Source organism: Salmo salar, chromosome ssa21, assembly GCF_905237065.1.
Source record: "Salmo salar chromosome ssa21, Ssal_v3.1, whole genome shotgun sequence".
NCBI classification, from domain to species: Eukaryota; Metazoa; Chordata; class Actinopteri; order Salmoniformes; family Salmonidae; genus Salmo; species Salmo salar.
In genome coordinates, this window is record NC_059462.1 from 32,315,293 (window position 1) to 32,339,080 (window position 23,788).

Here is a 23,788-nt window from a genome sequence, read left to right on the forward strand (position 1 = left end):
TAGGAACAGTTTAATAATTAGGAACAGTTTGATGATTAGGAACAATTTAATAATTAGGAACAGTTTGATGATTAGGAACAGTTTAATAATTAGGAACAGTTTGATAATTAGGAACAGTTTGATGATTAGGAACAGTTTGATGATTAGGAACAGTTTAATAATTAGGAACAGTTTAATAATTAGGAACAGTTTGATGATTAGGAACAGTTTGATGATTAGGAACAGTTCTGGTATTAGGAACAGTTTGATGATTAGGAACAGTTTGATGATTAGGAACAGTTTGATGATTAGGAACAGTTTGATGATTAGGAACAGTTTAATAATTAGGAACAGTTCTGGTATTAGGAACAGTTTGATGATTAGGAACAGTTTAATAATTAGGAACAGTTTGATGATTAGGAACAGTTTGATGATTAGGAACAGTTTAATAATTAGGAACAGTTTGATGATTAGGAACAGTTTGATGATTAGGAACAGTTTGATGATTAGGAACAGTTTGATGATTAGGAACAGTTTAATAATTAGGAACAGTTTAATAATTAGGAACAGTTTAATAATTAGGAACAGTTTGATGATTAGGAACAGTTTGATGATTAGGAACAGTTTGAGGATTAGGAACAGTTTAATAATTAGGAACAGTTTAATAATTAGGAACAGTTTGATGATTAGGAACAGTTTGATGATTAGGAACAGTTTGATGATTAGGAACAGTTTGATGATTAGGAACAGTTTAATAATTAGGAACAGTTTAATAATTAGGAACAGTTTGATGATTAGGAACAGTTTAATAATTAGGAACAGTTTGATTAGGAACAGTTTGATGATTAGGAACAGTTTGATGATTAGGAACAGTTTGATGATTAGGAACAGTTTAATAATTAGGAACAGTTTGATGATTAGGAACAGTTCTGGTATTAGGAACAGTTTGATGATTAGGAACAGTTCTGGTATTAGGAACAGTTTGATGATTAGGAACAGTTTAATAATTAGGAACAGTTTGATGATTAGGAACAGTTCTGGTATTAGGAACAGTTTGATGATTAGGAACAGTTCTGGTATTAGGAACAGTTTGATGATTAGGAACAGTTTGATGATTAGGAACAGTTTGATGATTAGGAACAGTTTAATGATTAGGAACAGTTTGATGATTAGGAACAGTTTGATGATTAGGAACAGTTTGATGATTAGGAACAGTTTAATAATTAGGAACAGTTTGATGATTAGGAACCGTTTGATGATTAGGAACAGTTTGATGATTAGGAACAGTTTAATAATTAGGAACAGTTTGATGATTAGGAACAGTTTGATGATTAGGAACAGTTTGATGATTAGGAACAGTTTGATGATTAGGAACAGTTCTGGTATTAGGAACAGTTTGATGATTAGGAACAGTTTGATGATTAGGAACAGTTTGATGATTAGGAACAGTTTAATAATTAGGAACAGTTTGATGATTAGGAACAGTTCTGATATTAGGAACAGTTTAATAATTAGGAACAGTTTGATGATTAGGAACAGTTCTGGTATTAGGAACAGTTTAATAATTAGAAACAGTTTGATGATTAGGAACAGTTTGATGATTAGGAACAGTTTAATAATTAGGAACAGTTTGATGATTAGGAACAGTTCTGGTATTAGGAACAGTTTGATGATTAGGAACAGTTTGATAATTAGGAACAGTTTAATAATTAGGAACAGTTTGATGATTAGGAACAGTTCTGGTATTAGGAACAGTTTGATGATTAGGAACAGTTTGATGATTAGGAACAGTTTGATGATTAGGAACAGTTTGATGATTAGGAACAGTTTAATAATTAGGAACAGTTTGATGATTAGGAACAGTTTGATGATTAGGAACAGTTTAATAATTAGGAACAGTTTAATAATTAGGAACAGTTTGATGATTAGGAACCGTTTGATGATTAGGAACAGTTTGATGATTAGGAACAGTTTAATAATTAGGAACAGTTTGATGATTAGGAACAGTTTGATGATTAGGAACAGTTTAATAATTAGGAACAGTTTAATAATTAGGAACAGTTTGATGATTAGGAACAGTTTGATGATTAGGAACAGTTTGATAATTAGGAACAGTTTAATAATTAGGAACAGTTTGATGATTAGGAACAGTTTGATGATTAGGAACAGTTTGATGATTAGGAACAGTTTAATAATTAGGAACAGTTTGATGATTAGGAACAGTTTAATAATTAGGAACAGTTTGATGATTAGGAACAGTTTGATGATTAGGAACAGTTTAATAATTAGGAACAGTTTGATGATTAGGAACAGTTTAATAATTAGGAACAGTTTGATGATTAGGAACAGTTTAATAATTAGGAACAGTTTAATAATTAGGAACAGTTTGATGATTAGGAACAGTTTGATGATTAGGAACAGTTTGATGATTAGGAACAGTTTAATAATTAGGAACAGTTTGATGATTAGGAACAGTTTGATGATTAGGAACAGTTTAATAATTAGGAACAGTTTGATGATTAGGAACAGTTTAATAATTAGGAACAGTTTGATGATTAGGAACAGTTTGATGATTAGGAACAGTTTAATAATTAGGAACAGTTTGATGATTAGGAACAGTTTGATGATTAGGAACAGTTTGATGATTAGGAACAGTTTAATAATTAGGAACAGTTTGATGATCTGAACTATATAGAGTTTTTTGACATGAATAGACTATTGGCTGGTTTCTTGCTACAGTGCATGCTGTGGTAGTAGACAGTGGCTCAGAGACCCTGGACTATTTTAGTTTGGGGGAAGTGTGTTATGCAAAGTGAAATATGCTGGCAGGCATGAGAACTCTGTGACATGAAGGGATCTATGGGATGAGGGCAGGCTAAATATATGTGAGCTTTATGTTGTGGCCCTGTGGATAGTTAGAATGGATGTTACTCATATTATGGGGGTCATTGGGGGTAATGTTATCAGCATTATAAGTATAGTCACTGAAAACATGTCACATTTGAAGTCTCCAGTCTCAATGAAAATGTCTGGAATGCTAATCATTAGCAAGGCAAGAAGGAGAGTCACACAGTTTGAGACTTTGACTTATTCAGAGAGGTTAAGTCCAATCCTTAGATGCCTCAGGTACACTAGCACAGACCATGCTGTTTCTTTCAACCCTTGAGGCAGAACTAAAACTCCAGTAGGTAAATAAAGCAGAAGCCCTGACTTCAGTCAGTCGCTCAGATATGTGATGACAACCTGGTCCTTTTATAGACATCCCTCCTCTCTCTGTCTCTGCCTCCCTCTCTCTGTCTCCCTCTCTCTGCCTCTCCCTCCCTCTCTCTGCCTCTCCCTCTCTCTCCCCCTCCCTCTCTCTGTCTCTCCCTCCCTCCCTCCCTCCCTCTCTCTGCCTCTCCCTCTCTCTCTCTGTCTCTCGCTCCCTCTCTCTGTCTCTCCCTCTCTCTCCCTCACTCTCTCTGTCTCCCTCCCTCTCTCTGTCTCTCCCTCCCTCTCTCTTTCCCTGTGAAACAAACTCACTAAGTTGTTATTATGAACAGTGTTGGAGGAAACGACCAATCACCTCACACTGGAAGTTAAGCAACACTAAAGCTACCCTTAACAAAAAGTATAGTTTACTGAAATGAAGATACTTTCAAAGGAAGTTCACTACATCCAAACTACTTTGTGAAAAAAATGTCATAGACTATAAATTGCAAAAACAGATCACTCTGGAGTCAGATGTGTAATGTAGCCTATTAAACAAAAACTGTTTCAAGTATGAATTGTGCAAGTTTGATGTCAAAAAAAGAGTTCTTGTCTACTTCACCCATATTTTATTAAAATGTTTGCTAAAATAGTAGTATGTAGTTCCAGTAGTTAGCTACACCACTACATGGTAAAAAAGTAATTAACTACAGAAAACACTACCAAGATTTGAATATAGTTCAACTACCACCAAGCTACTACTGCAAAATGGAATTAAATGACTAGCTGAACTACATGTAGTTAACTACTCCCCAACACTGATCATGGAATATTTACCAACCAGCTCAGCACCTCCTTCATAGTCTTTCTGTCTTCCTGTCTCTGGGGGGGAAATGCTTGAGGCTTGTGTCATTTCCTACTAGCAGAGCCAGAAAAGGGCTTCTGAATCCTTCCTTTTGTCTGATGTCACACCAGGGTCCTGACAACATGGCCCCTATATGTTCATACATTACATCAGACAGTGTGATGATAGCTGTAGAATATCTTGATGGAACCTCTGCATTGATTCCACATCTTGTGCCAATACGTTCTATGTGCTCTGGAATGTAGTGAGTTACTGTAAATCAATTCAAATCAAACTTTATTTGTCACATGCGCCGAATACAACAGGTGTAGACCTTACCGTGAAATGCTTACTTATAAGCCCTTAACCAACAATGCAGTTCAAGAAGAGTTAAGAAAATATTTACCAAGTAGACTAAAGTAAAAAATAATAAAAAGTAACACAATAAAATAACAATAACGAGGCTATTTACAGGGGGTACCGGTACCGAGTCAATGTGCAAGTGTCACATCCTGACCAGTAAAAGGGGTTATTTGTTATTGTAGTTTGGTCAGGGCGTGGCAGGGGGTGTTTGTTTTGTGTGTTTCGGGGGTTTTGGTTTATGTTCTATGTTATCTATTTCTATGTGTTTATCTAGTTGTCTATTTCTATGTTGGGTTTTTGGCAATGACCTCCAATTAGAGGCAGCTGGTTGTCGTTGTCTCTAATTGGAGGCCATATTTAGTTGGGTTTGTTTCACTTGTGTTTTGTGGGTGGTTATTTTCTGTATAGCCTGTGTGCCTTATGGAACTGTTTTTCGTCGTACGTTTATTTTGTTTAAGTGTTTTCATCAAATAAATTAAGTATGAGCACTTTACCCGCTGCGCCTTGGTCCTATCCTTACGACGACTATGACAGAACCAACCACCTACAAGGACCAAGCAGCGGGGATTGGAGCACCAAGCAAGGACCAAGCAGCGGGGATTGGAGCACCAAACAAGGACCAAGCAGCAGGGATTGGAGCACCGAAGAGAAGGATAGACGTGGGAGGCAGAACGACGTTTCTGGGAGAGGACACTAAGGGAACTAGAGGAGGTGTTGTCGTGCCCTCTCCATGACTGTTTTGGTGTGTTTGGACCATGATAGTTTGTTGGTGGTCTGTAGTGTTGATCCTGCTCTAGGATGTACAGCTACTAGGCTGTATGATGAGAGAGGGAGGAAGGTTACACTAGATAGACACCTCACCTTTTTCTGCCATCCTTCTGTCTCTCTATCTGAGGGGGAGAGCAGTGCCGTGTGTGTGCGTGCATGTGTGTGTGTGCGTGTGCATGTCTGCGTGTGTTTGTCTCCTGGGCACACATTGGAATTCTGACCTTTTAAAATAGCAGCCCGCTTCCCTCCCTTCTCCACCTCCTCCCTCTTTTTCTCTCTCTTCATTACATCAGGTCTGACTAATAAACAACACACTGTTTAGAGAGACCGCTCCCTTACTGTCATTGAAAAAACATTGGTATCCATTGACATGAACGTGGGCTTGAGTTTGTGTGGGACAGGGAGTAGCAGCCCTCCCTGTAGCTCTGAGATTGGATAGCGAGATGCCCTTATTTGAACTAACTTTCTCTCCTCTCCTCCTAGCACACACATACTGTACACACAGAGTGTCTCTCACATGCCCTTCACTATGGCTGCAAGTTGTCAGGAACACCATGTTCATAAGGGGGGGGACAGGCTAGAGCTGCCGCTTTCAAGGAGCGGGACTCTAATCCAGACGCTTATAAGTAAAAAGTATGCCCACCGACAAACCATCAAACAGGCAAAGCGTCAATACAGGACTAAGACTGAATCCTACTACACCTGCTCTGACGCTCGTCGGATGTGGCAGGGCTTGCAAACTATTACGGACTACAAAGGGAAACCCAGCCACGAGCTGCCCAGTGATGCGAGCCAACCAGACGGGCTAAATGTCTTTTTATGCTCGCTTTCGAGGCAAGCAACACTGAAGCATGCATGAGAGCATCAGCTGTTCTGGACGACTGTGTGATCACGCTCTCCGTAGCCAATGTGGGCAAGACATTTAAACAAGTCAACATTCACAAGGCCGCGGGGGCAGACGGATTACCAGGACATGTACTCAGAGCATGCGCTGACCAAATGGCAAGTGTCTTCACTGATATTTTCAACCTTTCCCTGAATGAGTCTGTAATACCTACATGTTTCAAGCAGACCACCATAGTCCCTGTGCCCAAGAAAGCTAAGGTAACCTGCCTAAATGACTACCGCCCATAGCACTTACGTCAGTAGCCTTGAAGTGCTATGAAAGGCTGGTCATGGCTCACATCAACACCATCATCCCGGACACCCTAGACCCACTCCATTTCACATACCGCCCCAACGCAATCTCAATTGTACTCTACACTTCCCTTTCCCACCTGGACTTAAAGAACACCTATGTGAGAATGCTATTCATTGACTACAGCTCAGTTCAACACTATAGTGCCCACTAAACTCATCACTAAGCTAAGGACCCTGGGACTAAACACCTCCCTCTGCAACTGGATCCTGGACTTGCTGACGGGCCGCCCCAAGGTGGTAAGGGTAGGTAACAACACATCCGCCACACTGATCTTCTACACGGGGGCCCCTCAAGGGTGCGTGCTTAGTCCCCTCTTGTACTCCCTGCTCACCCACGACTGCGTGGCCACAACGGGGGTAGGTCTGATCACCGACAACAATGAGACAGCCTATAGGGAGGAGGTCAGAGATCTGGCAGTGTGGTGCCAGGACAACAACCTCTCCCTCAACGTGAGCAAGACAAAGGAGATGATCGTGGACTACAGGAAAAGGAGAGCCAAATACTCCCCCATTCTCATCGACGTGGTAGTGGAGCAGGTCGAACCTACTGCTACTCACTGTTTATTATTATGCAAAGTCACTTTACCCCTACCTACATGTAAAAATTACCTTGACTAACCTGTACCCCCGCACATTGACTCGGTACCGGTACCCCCTGGATATTAAGGGATCCTGAGTAACGCAGCAGTCTAAGGCAGTGCATCGCCGTGCTAGAGGCATCACTACAGACCCAGGTTCGATCCCGGACTATATCACAACCGACCGTGATCGGGAATCCCATAGGGCGACGCACAATTGGCCCTGCGTCGTCCGGGTTAGGGTAAGTTTGGCTGGGGCAGGCCATCATTGTAAATAAGAATTTGTTCTTAACTGACTTGTCTAGTTAAATAAAGGTTAAATGAAAAAAATATAGCCTCTTATTGTTAGTTTGTGTTACTTTAAAAAAAATAAGTAACTCTATTTTCTTAAAACTGCATTGTTGGTTAGGGCTTGTAAGTAAGCATTTCACGGTAAGGTTTCCCAGATTTCCTTTCTGTGTCTGAAGCTATGATAGGCCGGGTTGGACCAAAGCCCACACTAGAAGGTTTAGTGGGAGCTGGCCTGAGAATCCTTATGTGTGTACGTGCCTGTATGTCTATGAAGGAATGTGTCAGCTCTCCTCACTCATTTACCCACCCTGATCTCCAAACACTGAATACAACCTCCAGCTGGGTGTGTTGTGTAAAGAGAGACACTATTACTTCTGTGCGTTGGGTGATGAATGTGCTTCAGTTGTGGTGTGGCTAGCCAATAGGGTTCTACACTGTGTTCATTGTGACGTTACTCACTCTATGACCTGTTCTTTCCCTTTTTAGAAAAAATAAAAAGAATACTGAATGTAAACTCTCGTCTTCCTTCCTTCCTTCTCTCTCTCTTTCTCTCTTTCTCTCTCTCTCTCTCTCTCTCTCTCTCTCAGCAACATGGCCAGTGCCCTGGCCAATGCGATGTGTGAGCGCTGTAAGAGTGGCTTTGCCCCGGCGGAGAAGATCGTCAACAGTAACGGGGAGCTGTACCATGAGGGATGCTTTGTCTGTGCTCAGTGCTTCCAACAGTTCTCTGAGGGTCTCTTCTATGAGGTGACATTCACTTACTGTACCCCTCTTACCATCAGAAACACTCTCCTCTCTCCCACTCTACCAATTCAATGGGCTTTATTGGCATGGGAAACGTATGTTTACATTGCCAAAGAAAACGGAATAGACAATAAACAAAATAAACAATACCATCAGACCCTCTCTCCTCTCTCCCATCAGACCCTCTCTCCTCTCTACCATCAGACCCTCTCTCCTCTCTCCCATCAGACCCTCTCTCCTCTCTCCCATCAGACCCTCTCTCCTCTCTCCCATCAGACCCTCTCTCCTCTCTACCATCAGACCCTCTCTCCTCTCTCCCATCAGACCCTCTCTCCTCTCTCCCATCAGACCCTCTCTCCTCTCTACCATCAGACCCTCTCTCCTCTCTACCATCAGACCCTCTTTCCTCTCTACCATCAGACCCTCTCTCCTCTCTACCATCAGACCCTCTCTCCTCTCTCCCATCAGACCCTCTCTCCTCTCTACCATCAGACCCTCTCTCCTCTCTCCCATCAGACCCTCTCTCCTCTCTACCATCAGACCCTCTCTCCTCTCTCCCATCAGACCCTCTCTCCTCTCTACCATCAGACCCTCTCTCCTCTCTCCCATCAGACCCTCTCTCCTCTCTACCATCAGACCCTCTCTCCTCTCTACCATCAGACCCTCTTTCCTCTCTACCATCAGACCCTCTCTCCTCTCTACCATCAGACCCTCTCTCCTCTCTCCCATCAGACCCTCTCTCCTCTCTACCATCAGACCCTCTCTCCTCTCTCCCATCAGACCCTCTCTCCTCTCTCCTCTCTACCATCAGACCCTCTCTCCTCTCTCCCATCAGACCCTCTCTCCTCTCTACCATCAGACCCTCTCTCCTCTCTACCATCAGACCCTCTCCCCTCTCTCTCCCATCAGACCCTCTCTCCTCTCTACCATCAGACCCTCTCTCCTCTCTCCCATCAGACCCTCTCTCCTCTCTCCCATCAGACCCTCTCTCCTCTCTACCATCAGACCCTCTCTCCTCTCTCCCATCAGACCCTCTCTCCTCTCTACCATCAGACCCTCTCTCCTCTCTACCATCAGACCCTCTCTCCTCTCTACCATCAGACCCTCTCTCCTCTCTACCATCAGACCCTCTCTCCTCTCTACCATCAGACCCTCTCTCCTCTCTCCCATCAGACCCTCTCTCCTCTCTCCTCTCTACCATCAGACCCTCTCTCCTCTCTCCCATCAGACCCTCTCTCCTCTCTACCATCAGACCCTCTCTCCTCTCTCCCTCTCTACCATCAGACCCTCTCTCCTCTCTACCATCAGACCCTCTCTCCTCTCTACCATCAGACCCTCTTCTCCTCTCTACCATCAGACCCTCTCTCCTCTCTACCATCAGACCCTCTCTCCTCTCTACCATCAGACCCTCTCTACCATCAGACCCTCTCTCCTCTCTACCATCAGACCCTCTCTCCTCTCTACCATCAGACCCTCTCTCCTCTCTCCCATCAGACCCTCTCTTCCTCACTACCATCAGACCCTCTCCTCTCTCCCATCAGACCCTCTCTCCTCTCTCCTCTCTACCATCAGACCCTCTCTATCTCTCCCTCTCTACCATCAGACCCTCTCTCCTCTCTCTCCCATCAGACCCTCTCTCCCATCAGACCCTCTCTCCTCTCTCCCATCAGACCCTCTCTCCTCTCTCCTCTCTCCCATCAGACCCTCTCTCCTCTCTACCATCAGACCCTCTCTCCTCTCTACCATCAGACCCTCTCTCCTCTCTCCCTCTCTACCATCAGACCCTCTCTCCTCTCTACCATCAGACCCTCTCTCCTCTCTACCATCAGACCCTCTTCTCCTCTCTACCATCAGACCCTCTCTCCTCTCTACCATCAGACCCTCTCTCCTCTCTACCATCAGACCCTCTCTACCATCAGACCCTCTCTCCTCTCTACCATCAGACCCTCTCTCCTCTCTACCATCAGACCCTCTCTCCTCTCTCCCATCAGACCCTCTCTTCCTCACTACCATCAGACCCTCTCCTCTCTCCCCTCAGACCCTCTCTCCTCTCTCCTCTCTACCATCAGACCCTCTCTATCTCTCCCTCTCTACCATCAGACCCTCTCTCCTCTCTCTCCCATCAGACCCTCTCTCCTCTCTCCCATCAGACCCTCTCTCCTCTCTCCCATCAGACCCTCTCTCCTCTCTCCTCTCTCCCATCAGACCCTCTCTCCTCTCTACCATCAGACCCTCTCTCCTCTCTACCATCAGACCCTCTCTCCTCTCTCCCATCAGACCCTCTCTCCTCTCTACCATCAGACCCTCTCTCCTCTCTACCATCAGACCCTCTCTCCTCTCTCCCATCAGACCCTCTCTCCTCTCTACCATCAGACCCTCTCTCCTCTCTCCCATCAGACCCTCTCTCCTCTCTCCCATCAGACCCTCTCTCCTCTCTCCCATCAGACCCTCTCTCCTCTCTCCTCTCTCCCATCAGACCCTCTCTCCTCTCTCCCATCAGACCCTCTCTCCTCTCTACCATCAGACCCTCTCTCCTCTCTACCATCAGACCCTCTCTCCTCTCTCCCATCAGACCCTCTCTCCTCTCTACCATCAGACCCTCTCTCCTCTCTACCATCAGACCCTCTCTCCTCTCTACCATCAGACCCTCTCTCCTCTCTACCATCAGACCCTCTCTCCTCTCTACCATCAGACCCTCTCTCCTCTCTACCATCAGACCCTCTCTCCTCTCTACCATCAGACCCTCTCTTCCTCTCTACCATCAGACCCTCTCTACCATCAGACCCTCTCTCCTCTCTACCATCAGACCCTCTCTCCTCTCTACCATCAGACCCTCTCTTCCTCACTACCATCAGACCCTCTCCTCTCTCCCATCAGACCCTCTCTCCTCTCTCCTCTCTACCATCAGACCCTCTCTATCTCTCCCTCTCTACCATCAGACCCTCTCTCCTCTCTCTCCCATCAGACCCTCTCTCCTCTCTCCCATCAGACCCTCTCTCCTCTCTCCCATCAGACCCTCTCTCCTCTCTCCCTCTCTACCATCAGACCCTCTCTCCTCTCTACCATCAGACCCTCTCTCCCCTCTCCCTCTCTACCATCAGACCCTCTCTCCTCTCTACCATCAGACCCTCTTTCCTCTCTCCTCTCTCCCATCAGACCCTCTCTCCTCTCTACCATCAGACCCTCTCTCCTCTCTACCATCAGACCCTCTCTCCTCTCTACCATCAGACCCTCTCTCCTCTCTCCCATCAGACCCTCTCTCCTCTCTCCCATCAGACCCTCTCTCCTCTCTCCCATCAGACCCTCTCTCCTCTCTCCCATCAGACCCTCTCTCCTCTCTCCCATCAGACCCTCTCTCCTCTCTACCATCAGACCCTCTCTCCTCTCTACCATCAGACCCTCTCTCCTCTCTACCATCAGACCCTCTCTCCTCTCTCCTCTCTCCCATCAGACCCTCTCTCCTCACTACCATCAGAACCTCTCTCCTCTCTCCCATCAGACCCTCTCTCCTCTCTCCCATCAGACCCTCTCTCCTCTCTCCCTCTCTACCATCAGACCCTCTCTCCCTCTCTACCATCAGACCCTCTCTCCTCTCTACCATCAGACCCTCTCTACCATCAGACCCTCTCTCCTCTCTACCATCAGACCCTCTCTCCTCTCTCCTCTCTACCATCAGACCCTATCTCCTCTCTCCCATCAGACCCTCTCTCCTCTCTCCCATCAGACCCTCTCTCCTCTCTCCCATCAGACCCTCTCTCCTCTCTCCCTCTCTACCATCAGACCCTCTCTCCTCTCTACCATCAGACCCTCTCTCCCCTCTCCCTCTCTACCATCAGACCCTCTCTCCTCTCTACCATCAGACCCTCTTTCCTCTCTCCTCTCTCCCATCAGACCCTCTCTCCTCTCAACCATCAGACCCTCTCTCCTCTCTCCCTCTCTACCATCAGACCCTCTCTCCTCTCTACCATCAGACCCTCTCTACCATCAGACCCTCTCCTCTCTCCTCTCTACCATCAGACCCTCTCTATCTCTCCCTCTCTACCATCAGACCCTCTCTCCTCTCTCTCCCATCAGACCCTCTCTCCTCTCTACCATCAGACCCTCTCTCCTCTCTCCCATCAGACCCTCTCTCCTCTCTCCCATCAGACCCTCTCTCCTCTCTCCCATCAGACCCTCTCTCCTCTCTACCATCAGACCCTCTCTCCTCTCTCCCATCAGACCCTCTCTCCTCTCTCCCATCAGACCCTCTTTCCTCTCTACCATCAGACCCTCTCTCCTCTCTCCCATCAGACCCTCTCTCCTCTCTACCATCAGACCCTCTCTCCTCTCTCCCATCAGACCCTCTCTCCTCTCTACCATCAGACCCTCTCTCCTCTCTACCATCAGACCCTCTCTCCTCTCTCCTCTCTACCATCAGACCCTCTCTCCTCTCTACCATCAGACCCTCTCTCCTCTCTACCATCAGACCCTCTCTCCTCTCTCCTTACCATCAGACCCTCTCTCCTCTCTACCATCAGACCCTCTCTCCTCTCTACCATCAGACCCTCTCTCCTCTCTACCATCAGACCCTCTCTCCTCTCTACCATCAGACCCTCTCTTCAGCCTCTCTACCATCAGACCCTCTCTCCTCTCTACCATCAGACCCTCTCTCCTCTCTACCATCAGACCCTCTCTTCCTCACTACCATCAGACCCTCTCCTCTCTCCCATCAGACCCTCTCTCCTCTCTCCTCTCTACCATCAGACCCTCTCTATCTCTCCCTCTCTACCATCAGACCCTCTCTCCTCTCTCTCCCATCAGACCCTCTCTCCTCTCTCCCATCAGACCCTCTCTCCTCTCTCCCATCAGACCCTCTCTCCTCTCTCCTCTCTCCCATCAGACCCTCTCTCCTCTCTACCATCAGACCCTCTCTCCTCTCTACCATCAGACCCTCTCTCCTCTCTCCCATCAGACCCTCTCTCCTCTCTCCCATCAGACCCTCTCTCCTCTCTCCCATCAGACCCTCTCTCCTCTCTCCCATCAGACCCTCTCTCCTCTCTCCCATCAGACCCTCTCTCCTCTCTACCATCAGACCCTCTCTCCTCTCTACCATCAGACCCTCTCTCCTCTCTACCATCAGACCCTCTCTCCTCTCTCCTCTCTCCCATCAGACCCTCTCTCCTCACTACCATCAGAACCTCTCTCCTCTCTCCCATCAGACCCTCTCTCCTCTCTCCTCTCTCCCATCAGACCCTCTCTCCCTCTCTACCATCAGACCCTCTCTCCTCTCTCCTCTCTACCATCAGACCCTCTCTCCTCTCTCCCATCAGACCCTCTCTCCTCTCTCCCATCAGACCCTCTCTCCTCTCTACCATCAGACCCTCTCTCCTCTCTCCCATCAGACCCTCTCTCCTCTCTCCCTCTCTACCATCAGACCCTCTCTCCCTCTCTACCATCAGACCCTCTCTCCTCTCTACCATCAGACCCTCTCTACCATCAGACCCTCTCTCCTCTATACCATCAGACCCTCTCTCCTCTCTCCTCTCTACCATCAGACCCTATCTCCTCTCTCCCATCAGACCCTCTCTCCTCTCTCCCATCAGACCCTCTCTCCTCTCTCCCATCAGACCCTCTCTCCTCTCTCCCTCTCTACCATCAGACCCTCTCTCCTCTCTACCATCAGACCCTCTCTCCCCTCTCCCTCTCTACCATCAGACCCTCTCTCCTCTCTACCATCAGACCCTCTTTCCTCTCTCCTCTCTCCCATCAGACCCTCTCTCCTCTCTACCATCAGACCCTCTCTCCTCTCTCCCTCTCTACCATCAGACCCTCTCTCCTCTCTACCATCAGACCCTCTCTACCATCAGACCCTCTCCTCTCTCCTCTCTACCATCAGACCCTCTCTATCTCTCCCTCTCTACCATCAGACCCTCTCTCCTCTCTCTCCCATCAGACCCTCTCTCCTCTCTACCATCAGACCCTCTCTCCTCTCTCCCATCAGACCCTCTCTCCTCTCTCCCATCAGACCCTCTCTCCTCTCTCCCATCAGACCCTCTCTCCTCTCTACCATCAGACCCTCTCTCCTCTCTCCCATCAGACCCTCTCTCCTCTCTCCCATCAGACCCTCTTTCCTCTCTACCATCAGACCCTCTCTCCTCTCTCCCATCAGACCCTCTCTCCTCTCTACCATCAGACCCTCTCTCCTCTCTCCCATCAGACCCTCTCTCCTCTCTACCATCAGACCCTCTCTCCTCTCTACCATCAGACCCTCTCTCCTCTCTCCTCTCTACCATCAGACCCTCTCTCCTCACTACCATCAGACCCTCTCCCCTCTCTACCATCAGACCCTCTCTCCTCTCTCCTCTCTACCATCAGACCCTCTCTCCTCACTACCATCAGACCCTCTCTACCATCAGACCCTCTCTCCTCTCTACCATCAGACCCTCTCTCCTCTCTCCTCTCTACCATCAGACCCTCTCTCCTCTCTCCTCTCTCCCATCAGACCCTCTCTCCTCTCTCCCATCAGACCCTCTCTCCTCTCTCCCATCAGACCCTCTCTCCTCTCTACCATCAGACCCTCTCTCCTCTCTCCCTCTCTACCATCAGACCCTCTCTCCCTCTCTACCATCAGACCCTCTCTCCTCTCTACCATCAGACCCTCTCTCCTCTCTCCCTCTCTACCATCAGACCCTCTCTCCTCTCTACCATCAGACCCTCTCTCCTCTCTCCCATCAGACCCTCTCTCCTCTCTCCCATCAGACCCTCTCTCCTCTCTACCATCAGACCCTCTCTCCTCTCTACCATCAGACCCTCTCTCCTCTCTCCTCTCTACCATCAGACCCTCTCTCCTCTCTCCCATCAGACCCTCTCTCCTCACTACCATCAGACCCTCTCTCCTCTCTACCATCAGACCCTCTCTCCTCTCTCCCATCAGACCCTCTCTCCTCACTACCATCAGACCCTCTCTCCTCTCTCCCATCAGACCCTCTCTCCTCTCTACCATCAGACCCTCTCTCCTCTCTACCATCAGACCCTCTCTCCTCTCTACCATCAGACCCTCTCTCCTCTCTACCATCAGACCCTCTCTCCTCTCTCCCATCAGACCCTCTCTCCTCTCTCCCATCAGACCCTCTCTCCTCTCTACCATCAGACCCTCTCTCCTCTCTACCATCAGACCCTCTCTCCTCTCTACCATCAGACCCTCTCTCCTCTCTACCATCAGACCCTCTCTCCTCTCTACCATCAGACCCTCTCTCCTCTCTCCCATCAGACCCTCTCCTCTCTCCCATCAGACCCTCTCTCCTCTCTCCTCACTACCATCAGACCCTCTCCTCTCTCCCATCAGACCCTCTCTCCTCTCTCCTCTCTACCATCAGACCCTCTCTCCTCTCTCTCCCATCAGACCCTCTCTCCTCTCTCCAATCAGACCCTCTCTCCTCTCTCCCATCAGACCCTCTCTCCTCTCTCCCATCAGACCCTCTCTACTCTCTCCTCTCTCCCATCAGACCCTCTCTCCTCTCTACCATCAGACCCTCTCTCCTCTCTCCCATCAGACCCTCTCTCCTCTCTCCTCTCTCCCATCAGACCCTCTCTCCTCTCTACCATCAGACCCTCTCTCCTCTCTCCCATCAGACCCTCTCTCCTCTCTCCCATCAGACCCTCTCTCCTCTCTCCCATCAGACCCTCTCTCCTCTCTACCATCAGACCCTCTCTCCTCTCTACCATCAGACCCTCTCTCCTCTCTCCCTCACTACCATCAGACCCTCTCTCCTCTCTACCATCAGACCCTCTCTCCTCTCTCCCTCTCTACCATCAGACCCTCTCTCCTCTCTCCCTCACTACCATCAGACCCTCTCTCCTCTCTCCCATCAGACCCTCTCTCCTCTCTCCCATCAGACCCTCTCTCCTCTCTACCATCAGACCCTCTCTCCTCTCTCCCATCAGACCTTCTCTCCTCTCTCCCTCTCTACCATCAGACCCTCTCTCCTCTCTACCATCAGACCCTCTCTCCTCTCTACCATCAGACCCTCTCTCCTCTCTCCCTCTCTACCATCAGACCCTCTCTCCTCTCTCCCTCACTACCATCAGACCCTCTCTCCTCTCTACCATCAGACCCTCTCTCCTCTCTCCCTCTCTACCATCAGACCCTCTCTCCTCTCTCCCTCACTACCATCAGACCCTCTCTCCTCTCTCCCTCTCTACCATCAGACCCTCTCTCCTCTCTACCATCAGACCCTCTCTCCTCTCTACCATCAGACCCTCTCTCCTCTCTCCCTCTCTATCATCAGACCTTCTCTCCCTCTCTACCATCAGACCCTCTCTCCTCTTTCCCTCTCTATCATCAGACCTTCTCTCCCTCTCTACCATCAGACCCTCTCTCCTCTCTACCATCAGACCCTCTCTACAATCAGACCCTCTCTCCTCTCTACCATCAGACCCTCTCTCCTCTCTCCCCCTCTACCATCAGACCCTCTCTCCTCTCTCCCTCTCTACCATCAGACCCTGTCTCCTCTCTCCCTCTCTACCATCAGACCCTCTCTCCTCTCTCCCTCTCTACCATCAGACCCTCTCTCCTCTCTCCCTCTCTACCATCAGACCCTCTCTCCTCTCTCCCTCTCTACCATCAGACCCTCTCTCCTCTCTCCCTCTCTACCATCAGACCCTCTCTCCTCTCTCCCCCCTCTACCATCAGACCATCTCTCCTCTCTCCCTCACTACCATCAGACCCTCTCTCCCTCTACCATCAGACCCTCTCTCCCTCTACCATCAGACCCTCTCTCCTCTCTCCCTCTCTACCATCAGAGCCTCTCTCCTCTCTCCCTCACTACCATCAGACCCTCTCCCTCACTACCATCAGACCCTCTCCCTCACTACCATCAGACCCTCTCTCCTCTCTCCCTCTCTACCATCAGACCCTCTCCTCTCTCCCTCTCTACCATCAGACCCTCTCTCCTCTCTCCCTCTCTACCATCAGACCCTCTCTCCTCTCTCCCTCACTACCATCAGACCCTCTCCCTCTCTACCATCAGACCCTCTCTCCTCTCTCCCTCTCTACCATCAGACCCTCTCTCCCCTCTCCCTCTCTACCATCAGACCCTCTCTCCTCTCTCCCTCTCTACCATCAGACCCTCTCTCCCTCTCTACCATCAGACCCTCTCTCCCTCTACCATCAGACCCTCTCTCCTCTCTCCCTCTCTACCATCAGACCCTCTCTCCTCTCTCCCTCACTACCATCAGACCCTCTCCCTCACTACCATCAGACCCTCTCCCTCACTACCATCAGACCCTCTCTCCTCTCTCCCTCTCTACCATCAGACCCTCTCCTCTCTCCCTCTCTACCATCAGACCCTCTCTCCTCTCTCCCTCTCTACCATCAGACCCTCTCTCCTCTCTCCCTCACTACCATCAGACCCTCTCCCTCTCTACCATCAGACCCTCTCTCCTCTCTCCCTCTCTACCATCAGACCCTCTCTCCCCTCTCCCTCTCTACCATCAGACCCTCTCTCCTCTCTCCCTCTCTACCATCAGACCCTCTCTCCCTCTCTACCATCAGACCCTCTCTCCTCTCTCCCTCTCTACCATCAGACCTTCTCTCCCTCTCTACTATCAGCTTTCTTTTCAGCACCATGGAGTGAATCCTTACCACTGCTACACCTGGCTATCAGGGGAGCCTTGTCTGGCAGCGAAACAGTTCATTCAGCCTCATTTACTCTCTTTTTAAAAGAATAGCTGATATGGCTGACTTGCTTAAACAAATGTGGTTCCTGCTGACAATTGAGCAGTACAAACTATAGCATAAGGGAACGATGAGCGGATAAGAGGCAATCCGTAATTTCGATAAAGATATTAATAAGCGAGCTAGGGTGGACGTAGTCAATATAACTATTTGTTCAGCACCTTTGAAATGTACAGAGACAGAATTCAGAACATGGGCCATTCTTACAGTATTCTCCATGTACACCAAGTCAGAACCGTAGGATAAATAAAGGGGGCATATAAGCAGACAATGAAAGCTCTTAAAATATTTAATGATTACATTTCTCTAAAACAGGCTATATGCAACATGTGCACCACCAAGTCAGAACAGTAGGCTAAGTTATAAGGGGGAAAGGGACCAAATTATTTGGGTGAAGCACATGGGCTACTAACAGCTTACTACACAACATAAACTTAGTATTAATTTCTTAGCTACCGTATAAATATCTCCCTGGCATATTACATCATTATGCAGTAGCATACAATACATTTTTGGACTCACCTTGTTCTGTGCTCACTTGAAATGGAAGGTGTGGCAGTGGTCCTTCTTGTGGACAAATTTTGTCATCAAACTTTGTCATCAAAGTCTGGCATTCTCTGGATTTATGTTGCTTTCAAGACAACTTGGAACTCGGGGAAAAAACAAGGTTGAATCCTGACGTCAGTGATCTTCAGGTCGGAGCTCTAGAAAGAAGCCTGAGTTCTTGGAGTTCTGAGTTGGATGACCGTTCAAAACGTTATTTTCCCAGTCGTCGCTAGTTTTCTTCAGTTCCCAGTTGTCTTGAGCTCACTGAAGTCTGAGATATCCCAGTTCTGAGTTTCCAGTTGTTTTGAATGCGGCAGAAGTCATGCTGGATTGACAGCATGACCAATGTATTCAACCTTTTCTGGCCCATGGTGTGTTACTAGTGAATGTTTATCCTTTTAAGCTTAGAAAAGAGACCCGTAAACCCAGACTTGGACCACACACCCTCTCCACTGAATAGCAGGCTAGTGATTGCTTTTGTTAGGCTAACATCTTTTAGAGTAAATAACTCACGGACACTAGACAAGCTTAACCAAGTTTAATTCTTCCCAAAGGGTCATTACAGCTGTAATTCAGACAAAAACATTTCACACAAGCACTGATATTTAACCCTTTCTCCTAGGCTGAGTCTCCTCCTCCACATCCGAACAGCAAATGCATCTCTGTTGCTAGACAGAACCTTAGTGATATCTCTTCTTCCTCACTTCATCTAACCTGACCTCTGCCCCAAAGTGCTCACTCCTCCCCAACTCAAGGCTGTCATGGTTATTGATACCAGACTGTGTGTCTTCTCCTCCCAGAGGATCTCTGATGGCTAACAATAACATACCCTGACATAATGTAAATGTTATACATTACCCTCTCTCCCTCAGTGACATTGTTAGTTTCTAAGATCTCCACCCGTCTCTCCTTATCAATGCCTGCCACATGTAATCGCTTCCCTGCACTCAACACATTCCAAGCTTAGTTGCACCCACTATCTACCTTCCTCCTATAACCCTTAACTTCTGGTGTAGACCCTCAACCTTAGCCCTCCATTAGTGACATGAAAAGGTAACATTCCATATTCTTAGAACCCAACACTTTGCAAAGCTTTCAGTTAGCCACTGATTCCTTCCAAACCACTCATTGTTGAATTTGCAATTTCCAACTTGTATAATGTTTGTGTCCGATACGTTTTATTTATAATTTTTCTTCATATGACAAGGATTGAAAACTATTTGCCAGTAGATTGGCAACTTGATTCATGATGATGACTGCTTGCTAGCTAAGATTTTGAAAGTATGATCTTGACCTTATCAAAGCCACTGTAGATATAACATGATTTGACATAATTTTATCTGTGGCCAATGACACTGAGCCTCCCTGGTTAGGCACTTCTAATGTAAATCTATGGCAGCACGCAAGGGCCTTGAATTTTCGAGCTCTCCCCATAGATTTTGCGGTGATGTAGTGTCCCCATGAGTGACACTGAGCCAATCACGGTGCAATTAGAGAACATTACAAACACCTACGCTCCGTATTTTCCGCTGGCTGCCCCAACACCACAGAAAGCACTGAGCTAGGCTGAAAAACCTGCATTTTGTAGCTGCCTTAAGAAAGCAAAAAAGAGACCATGTTTGTATGCGGCTTTATTACCCCAATGATTGGTCGGCACTGGCCGGGGTAGCCCACGAGCGGTCTTTCAATCACCCGTGAGTGAATGCACTTTTCAGATCAGAGCGTGGGTAGGTCAGCAATGGGGAGTTCCTGCTTCCTACAAGAGCACAAAACCTGTAGGCTACATTTCAAGCAGTCTTTGAAAAGCCAGTCAGGTAAAAAGCTTGTCTTAATTAAATGGGCAGTGTTGAATTTTGAGACAGGCTTGAATATGCAAATAAGCCAATAAGCAGAGGGTTAGCCTACATTATCTAATTCTCTGTATGGTAATAATAACACATTTTATTTTGTAAAGTGGTTTCTTGCATCATACAACACAAGGCAAAGCAATTTACAGTCACCTATTTGGCCCATGGTGTTAAAGACCCAAGTAAAAAATAATTCATTAATGTCAAGCCCTTCATCATGTAAAAACATTTTTAAAAGTCTCATGCAATGTAGGCCTGCGTTAACACCACATATATGCTACTGTAGGCTATATCATAGAAATGAAAAGCTATTTCCATTTGCTCCACTGGTTTTGTTGGTAGGCCTACATTATGCTGAAAAAGCTGTACAGGGTACAGCCTCAGTGTTCACTGTAAACGTGTGCCAGAAGTTGCACAACATTCTCACAACGTTCAAGTTTCCGCACAGTGCCCCAACAAATTAGAAGGAACATGACTTAGACTGTGTTTACACAGGCAGCCCAATTCTGATCTTTTCTTTTTTACTAATTGGTCTTTAGACCAATCAGATCAGCTCTTTTGCCCATAATTGTGCAAAGGATCAGAATTGACTGCCTGTGTAAATATAGCTCTCACCCATCTCATTCTATACAACAGTGTCTAGCCTGAAGTAAACCCAAGCCCCTTGTCCTAGAGACATTTATTGTGTTAGCCTCCTGGAATCCATAGCGGTGGAACTGCCACGTCTGTTTGCGATATAACAACAAACTCAGTTTTTTCCCCTCGGACATCATTGGACGTGCGATAGAACAGCAGACTGTAGTACTCCTCTCCTCCTTTCATAAACAAAAACAATAACAAGTGCACCTAGAACGACCAGTGGCACTATTTCACCAAATGCGGATTCCAGCTTTAAATTAGATGTATTACAAACTTTGCTTACATGGCCCTCATGCTGAAAACAACAAAATATGATATTATATGTATTTGGTACGGGTGGTAATATAAGAAGCTAAGGACGGAGACACCTTCACCTCCTGTCACAAATTTGATATTGGGTAAAGTGTATTAACTGGATGGACTCCCAACCTCACAGCACTCAGCCTAATGCATTACTGGCCCATTAGAAGCTTCCCACTGGTCAGAAACTGGTAGAATCAATGTTGTTTTCACGTGATTTACAGCAACAAAAACATTTGATGGCGTTGAATCAACGTAGAAAAATGATTGGATTTGCAAAAAGTCGTCCATGTATTATTTTTCACTCAACTTTGAATCTAAATACAATGACGTGGTGACATTTGTTATTGATTTCAGGTTGAATTCAAGTTAGATGACAACTCAACCAAATGTAAATCAAAACTAGATGTAGAAATGATGTCGGTACCCAGTGGGTTGTCTCTGAGTTATCCCACTCTCTCTCTCGTTCTGTCTCTGTCTGGCTGGCTTTTTAGGGGCAGCAGAACAGACAGGAGGCCAGACATCTCCAGCTGACCCTAGGGACCCCAGAGCTGTTCCCCGAAAGGGAGATCAGAGCCACAGACAGATCTGTAGACGTACAGGTCTATCTATGGCTACGGTATGTTCTAATCATTGACTGATTCTGATGCTTGTTCTCTTCTTCTGCAGTTTGAGGGCAGGAAGTACTGCGAGCACGACTTCCAGATGCTGTTTGCTCCCTGCTGCCACCAGTGTGGTGAGTACAGGAACTGCACCTACACAGTAGAATTATTAACACTGGTGGTGTTGTCTGAAGCTTAAGGTCATATTTGGTCTCCTTTAATCCTGCTTCCCTCACCTTGAGCCCTAGACACAACTGGGTAGACTCCTATCGCTAATTGCTTTCTTGGGCCAAGAGTTTTCTTTAGTTATTTCTCTCTATATTAACAGGTGGATATGTGTGTGCACCTGTTATATTCTATCTCCTCCTCCCAGGGGAGTTTATCATTGGTCGTGTGATCAAGGCGATGAACAACAGCTGGCACCCTGACTGTTTCTGCTGTGACCTCTGCCAGGCCGTGCTGGCTGACGTGGGCTTCGTCAAGAACGCCGGCAGGTCAGTCCAGAGACGTGGACTAGATCACTGATCAGCCATTACTGATTTAACACCATGGGATAGGGGACAGCAACTTTTCCGCTGCATAGCTTTTATAAAGCAAGGAGAAATCCCACACACTGTTAACACCCTCCTGTAGTTTTAATGTAGCAACATTATTTCAGCCTCTGGGTCAGGCTGAGCTCTCTTTACCAACATGTATATCACTCTCTATCTCTCTCCCTCCCTCAGACACCTGTGTCGCCCGTGTCATAACCGTGAGAAAGCCCGTGGTCTGGGGAAGTACATCTGTCAGAAGTGCCACGCCATCATCGAGGAGCAGCCGCTGCTGTTCAAGAACGACCCCTACCACCCGGACCACTTCAACTGCAACAACTGCGGGTACTCATGCTAGCAATATAAAAACAACTCCACAAACCCTACATACAAGTACTACTCAACCAAAACACAATATTTATACAACCTGCATTCAACCTAAACCCAAACACTGCTAAATCACCACACAAACGTCACACACCCTCTACATAAACCTAGTGGTATGAATACAACCCCTGCCAAATCTTTACTCAACTTCTACACAACCTGTATGCAACCTATACATGTACTGTAGCCTACAGTTCAGGTGGGCCTTCGCTTCAGCAAACAAAGGAAAGGAGGGGTGCTCAACAACAATGACAAAAATCATGAGAAAGGCTTACCAAGAAAAACTTCAAAAAATACTCATTTGTGGTAGAAAGGAGTTGGAGCACTCAACAAAAAAAGCAGAGATTGATATATTTTAGCTCACCTTAGTCCATTGATCAGGATGGAACAAGTGACTGACATTTCTACGTCAAGCTGACGTCTTCCTCGGAGTGACCTGACCATTGCACTTAGCTCCAATTTATAGCCTAGTTGCCCATTGAGACACAACAAGGTAAGAAAATAATAATGATGATGTGTTTCAAGGTAAATGGCAAATTATAACAGAAAATAATACTAATAATAGTATTATTATTATTATTACAAGACCGCAGGGCCAGACGGATTACCAGGACGTGTACTGCGAGCATGCGCTGACTAACTGGAAAGTGTCTTCACTGACATTTTCAACCTCTCCCTGCTCGAGTCTGTAATACCAACATGTTTTAAGCAGACCACCATAGTGCCTGTGCCCAAGTACAGTAAGTAACCTGCCTAAATGACTACCGACCTGTAGCACTCATGTCTGTAGCCATGAAGTGCTTTGAAAGGCTGGTCATAGCTCACATCAACACCATTATCCCAGAAACCCTAGACCCACTCCAATTTGCATACCGCCCTAACAGATCCACAGATGATGCAATCTCTATTGCACTCCACACTGCCCCTTCCCACCTGGACAAAAGGAACACCTATGTGAGAATGCTGTTCATTGACTACAGCTCAGCGTTCAACACCATAGTGCCCTCAAAGCTCATCACTAAGCTAAGGACCCTGGGACTAAACACCTCCCTCTGCAACTGGATCCTGGACATCCTGATGGGCTGCCCCCAGGTGGTAAGGTTAGGCAACAACACATCCGCCACGCTGATCCTCAACACGGAGGCCCCTCAGGGGTGCGTGCTCAGTCCCCTCCTGTACTCCCTGTTCACTCATGACTGCATGGCCGGGCACGACTCCAACACCATCATCAAGTTTGCAGATGACACAACAGTGGTAGGCCTGATC

At 47.3% G+C, this 23,788-nt stretch overlaps 1 protein-coding gene across 6 annotated transcripts in view; it reads left to right on the forward strand.

The window, feature by feature from the left end:
* The window catches only part of LOC106582212 (LIM and senescent cell antigen-like-containing domain protein 1), a 101,015-nt gene that overhangs the window by 70,853 nt on the left and 6,374 nt on the right, over positions 1–23,788 (forward strand). For all 6 annotated transcript variants that reach the window (XM_045704681.1, XM_045704682.1, XM_045704680.1 and 3 more), the window contains exons 2-5: positions 7,800–7,959; positions 21,673–21,739; positions 21,979–22,099; positions 22,331–22,480. In XM_045704681.1, the coding sequence (XP_045560637.1) occupies positions 7,800–7,959; positions 21,673–21,739; positions 21,979–22,099; positions 22,331–22,480 (498 nt within the window). The remainder of the gene's footprint in view (positions 1–7,799; positions 7,960–21,672; positions 21,740–21,978; positions 22,100–22,330; positions 22,481–23,788) is intronic.